The sequence below is a fragment of the Trachurus trachurus genome, assembly GCF_905171665.1.
Source record: "Trachurus trachurus genome assembly, chromosome: 16".
NCBI classification, from domain to species: Eukaryota; Metazoa; Chordata; class Actinopteri; order Carangiformes; family Carangidae; genus Trachurus; species Trachurus trachurus.
In genome coordinates, this window is record NC_139902.1 from 16135465 (window position 1) to 16139909 (window position 4445).

General features: G+C 40.3%; 1 protein-coding gene across 3 annotated transcripts; it reads right to left on the minus strand.

The window, feature by feature from the left end:
- Positions 1-147: 147 nt before the first annotated feature.
- igflr1 (IGF-like family receptor 1) lies at positions 148-3987 on the minus strand. 3 transcript variants are annotated; one of them, XM_083990027.1, is made up of 9 exons: positions 3877-3987; positions 3419-3512; positions 3122-3311; positions 2895-2922; positions 2790-2813; positions 1150-1213; positions 988-1065; positions 762-866; positions 148-659 (listed from the first exon to the last, which is right to left on the minus strand). In XM_083990027.1, the coding sequence occupies exons 1-9, from the start codon at positions 3910-3912 to the stop codon at positions 334-336; spliced, it is 945 nt and encodes a 314-aa protein (XP_083846153.1). In that variant the 5' UTR covers positions 3913-3987; the 3' UTR covers positions 148-333. The 3 variants fall into 3 exon arrangements, with proteins under 3 accessions (XP_083846153.1, XP_083846154.1, XP_083846155.1); XM_083990028.1 differs by having other exon boundaries at positions 762-848; positions 973-1065; XM_083990029.1 differs by lacking the exon at positions 2790-2813 and having other exon boundaries at positions 762-848; positions 973-1065.
- Positions 3988-4445: the final 458 nt, after the last annotated feature.

Below are 4445 nucleotides of genomic sequence, written 5' to 3' on the forward strand. Positions count from 1 at the left end.
TGTTTGAACAGAACGTAATTTGTTTTTATTATGAAGGGAAAAATGATTACATGTGTAACGGCAAGAATAGGAATATATACAGTACAAATGTATAAAATGTAGGGCTGACCCAAAAAAATTGAAGCTTCGTTCATTGCCATGGTAATCGATCATGAAGTCCTTGATCGTTTTTTTTTTTTTTCCTTTTTGACACCGGTTCTCATCGGCATTTGTTACATTAAAATGTAACTTGGCATCCTGGAAACCTTGGAGATATGCAGTGTTTGTTTGCCATTATTATCAAAATATGATAATCGGGACAGCCCTAATAAAATGTTCCCTCATTCAGAGATACTATACGGCCATCTCATTCAGTCTGAGTTGGGCGAGGACAGTGAGGGCGTCATTGCGATCCATTTGTTTGAGCAGCTTAGCCAGGTGCCCCACCGTCCAGTCAGGGTGCCTGCTGGTGACCCCCTCCAGCACGGCTTTCAGGGGGCTCTTACTCTCCCTCATAGAGTAGGTGTAAGTGATCCACGCGGAGGAGAAGGAGCAGTGCGAAGCCAGATGTTTGGTGTTCTTCACTCCAGGGCTGTCTGGATCCAACAAAATTACCAACTGCTCCAAAACATCAAGGTTGTCCATCACGGTCTGCAACGGTGCTGATAGGATCTCAGGACCTACACAAGAAAAAATGGTGGGTGTTAAGAGGCCTTTTTTTTTACACGGTCTTCCCACATAGTTAACAGGTCTTATAAATACAGTAATTAATTCCAACTGACTGAGATTATCCTTCGGATCATAATTGCAAACAGCAGTACGAAGCTGGGGGAATTCTTCACTGATGGAAGAAGATCTTCTTCTGTATCCTACTGTTGGTTTCCAACCTGCGTGAGAAACACACATGGCCAAGATATAAGCCATATGTGGCCCATTATCGCTTCCTTACAGTCTGGGTCCCATAATGGTTCACCAGCTCTCTCTCAACTTGACTTTGAACATACAAACCTTTTCTCCGCTTCATGTAGATGATGTACGCAGATAACGCAAGCAAAATTACAATTAGGATGATTAATGGTACTGCCCCTGCAAAAAAAAAAAAAAAAAAGTTTTATTTATGTTGTCTTGAAATGTTATCTTATTATATGATCAACTGTAGGCTTGACTTACAAAATAAACTAGCAGGGGGGTTGACTGGTTTGGGGGATATTGGGCTTTTTCCGGTTTCCTGAATCTGATATGAAAAGAAGTTAGTTAAATACCTTGTACACTTGTAGACTGTTTGTTATTACCTAGGTTTTCTTAACTTACCATAACTTAAGTTATAGTTATAACAACTGATATTTGTTTGTTGTACTGTATTGAACAACTAGCCATGGTCAGCAAAATGAGCAAATCTGTGAGAAACAACTGAGCGGAAAAAAAGAGGAAGCAGGCTTTGGTAGGCCCAAGGAATGTGGCATTGTGATAAAGTGGCCATGGAGCCAACTCCATCTGGGTTTTTCCTCTAAACCGAGGCCAGTAGTTATATCAATCCTGACAATCTGTTTGGACAGTTGTGCAGAACTCAGTGTTCAGACACAGCAAGATGTGGCTATTATACACGATAGAAAAGACTTTGATCTTTCTTATTTTTCCAATCATTTCACCTCCCTATAATTAATTATTCTTATACATAGGACTTTACATCTAAAAAGCTACTTTGGTAGTCCAACACTGTGCATATTGGGTAGTTTGTGAATAAGTCACACATTTCTCCACTCTTTCTTTGCTCTTTATGTTTTATGTTAGGTTTTTTAAAACTTAAAAAAAGAAAACTTCCACAGATCTTTTTATTTTTCATATTTTTTATGATAATAATTATTGTTATTTTTAGTATTATTTATTGGTAGATGGGCCACGGGCTGGTCTGACTTGACTGACGGGCAGGTTTTGGTCCAGGGGCCGCCATTTGAATAGCCTGGTGTAGGTTCTCAGTCATCCAGGTCATGGTAGTCATTAAGTGCTAAAATTGAAGGCAGCTAGAGTCAATTCTCGAAAACGTGTCTCATTCAAAATGCTTCTTCAGTTCTAAAAAACTGACCTTTGATGGGGGTCAGATCATCTAGGAGGTCTTCTCAACACTGCGTTACAGGTAAGCCATCTCACGTCTGCCTCCTTTACTTTGAACCACTTATGTTAGGACTCCTGCATCTTATCTTGGTCATTACATAGCAGATCCATGGCGGGGTCTGTAGCAATTCCTTGACATCCGTAATATAGTCATGTTTGAGCAGGAAGAGGTTCAAGTGGATGGGTCTATATAAGGTCAGTAGATAATAGATAACTAACATCTCCACATTACACCTCCCAGACACTTAACCTTTTTTATCCAGTTATCCAATCTGCCAATCATGTAACAGAAGTGCATGCAGGCCAGAAGTTTTAGGTGACCTGCGTCAAACATCAAAATGGAGACCACACGTGTAAGTAATAATAATTAAGATGTCAGCCTGCTGGTTTTTGTTTTTCAGACACTGCTTATATCGGATGTTTGTTTGTGCTCTATACCACGTATGTGGTCGTGAGATAAAAAAAAAATTTAAAGTGAAAAGTGAAATGAAGCATTGCAACATGCATTTTAAAGGGATCGGCTCTGTGGTGTCTTTTTGTCACTCTATCTAAGGTGGGGGATTTCCTTTTTCTACAGTTTGAGAACCTAATTTCCTGTCATTGCTGGAGTAGACCTATAGGAGCAATAAGCCACTACTTCTTGTCTTTATGACAGACATTGAAGGTCGCCTAATATGGTTTACCGTCGATGATGAAACCTTGGCAGATGATGTCAGTGTTTCCTAGGAAAAGGAGACCTGTTTCAAAATGTCATCAAAACCACAATTTATAATGTTATTCACATGGTCAGTATTGATACTCACAGTGACAGAGTCTCTTGTTGTCTGGTCACTGTTGAAAAGTAGACAGAAAAAAAAGGTTTCAACAACAGTTATGAGACACAAAGCGCTCTTTAATAACAACAATAACAAGAATTTCAAAGCATGCTTCCTGCAACAGCCATGTAATGTGGAACTCATCATTAATGTTATCAGATGTGTCTATAGTTTATGGCTACCTATTCTACACGTAAATCTCCCTTCTTTCTTACCTTCGGTCATGGCACTGGGCGTCAGTAGTAGAGTTGCAGGGCTGTATAACAGACCCAGGGGGACATGAAGTACACGGGCGGCAATAATACCAGCTGCCAGGATTAAAAGTGTTCTTTTTGCACTCTGTGTATGGGACCTGGTGTCGTCCGCCATCATCACTATACCCACAATTGGGAGTGACTTCATGACCTTTATTATTATTGGGGTAAAAAACACATACCATAAAGTAAAATTAAATTGAAATGAATCAAATTAAAATTAATTTACCAAATTAAATTGAATAGTATGCTACTTACCTGGCGCTAAACGACACGGCACACATTTTTCACTATGTCTATCCCAGCGTCTCCTCAAATCTTCGCATAATCCGGAGAGCCCCGTTTCTTTGCGCTGTTGTGAAAAGAGTTCAGTAAACCTCCTTTTAACTTTAGGTGTCATCGCACGTCTACAGACACTTGAGAGTGGGCTAACCCACAGGAAAAACCCTGAGCTGTCCGGGTGATTTCAATTAATCTATTCAATATTGTAAAGCTTTATGAGCTGTTTTAACCCATTGATGTTTTGAATCCATGTTTTAATTAACTTTTCTGCCCGATCTGCTTTAGCTATTATGTGTCTGGGTTGGAGCAGCACTTTTATGTTATGTTACGGAAGTAAAAAATAAAAAATAGAAATAAATTCCATAATCTATGAACTGCCATTTGTAAACTGCCAATTCTGCATTTAAAATCGAGGTAGTCTAACTGCGACTTACTTTGCGGACAAGAAGATCCCTGTCAAAATGTCCCATTGGTTGTTCTTTGAAGAAACAAAGAAGTTAGCGAATTAGGAGACGCGAGGTTGGTAGGATGATGTGCAGACGGGGTGCTGCTGAGACAATGCGACAGAAAGCCTCGGCAATAGTCAACATGAAGGAGGCGTGTTTCATGCAGTGGCTACATGCAGGGCCGTTGTATAGGGGAGAAAGGTGGTGATAATTCTAGGGGCCCAGCGCCCAGTGGGGCCCAAAAAAAACCCCAGTAGTCTAATCTTTGCATGACTGAATTTTTCTGCGTGAGACCCTGACTAATAGTACTCATAGTACACTGTAAAAACTCAACATCTACTAATATTTGTCTTATTTCTTGTCCAAATGTCTAATTTCTAGTCAAAACTAATCTCTTTCCACTTAAAGGTGTACAGAAATGGCCGTTTGTCCTGTTTGTCGCGCCGAGTTGTCACGAGCTGCAACACGAGTTTACCCGAGTGAGGAAAACGAATTTGATTGGTCGTTATCGAGCGGGCGGGATATTCAAAGCTTGGGGCGAGCCCGAACTCCGTGTG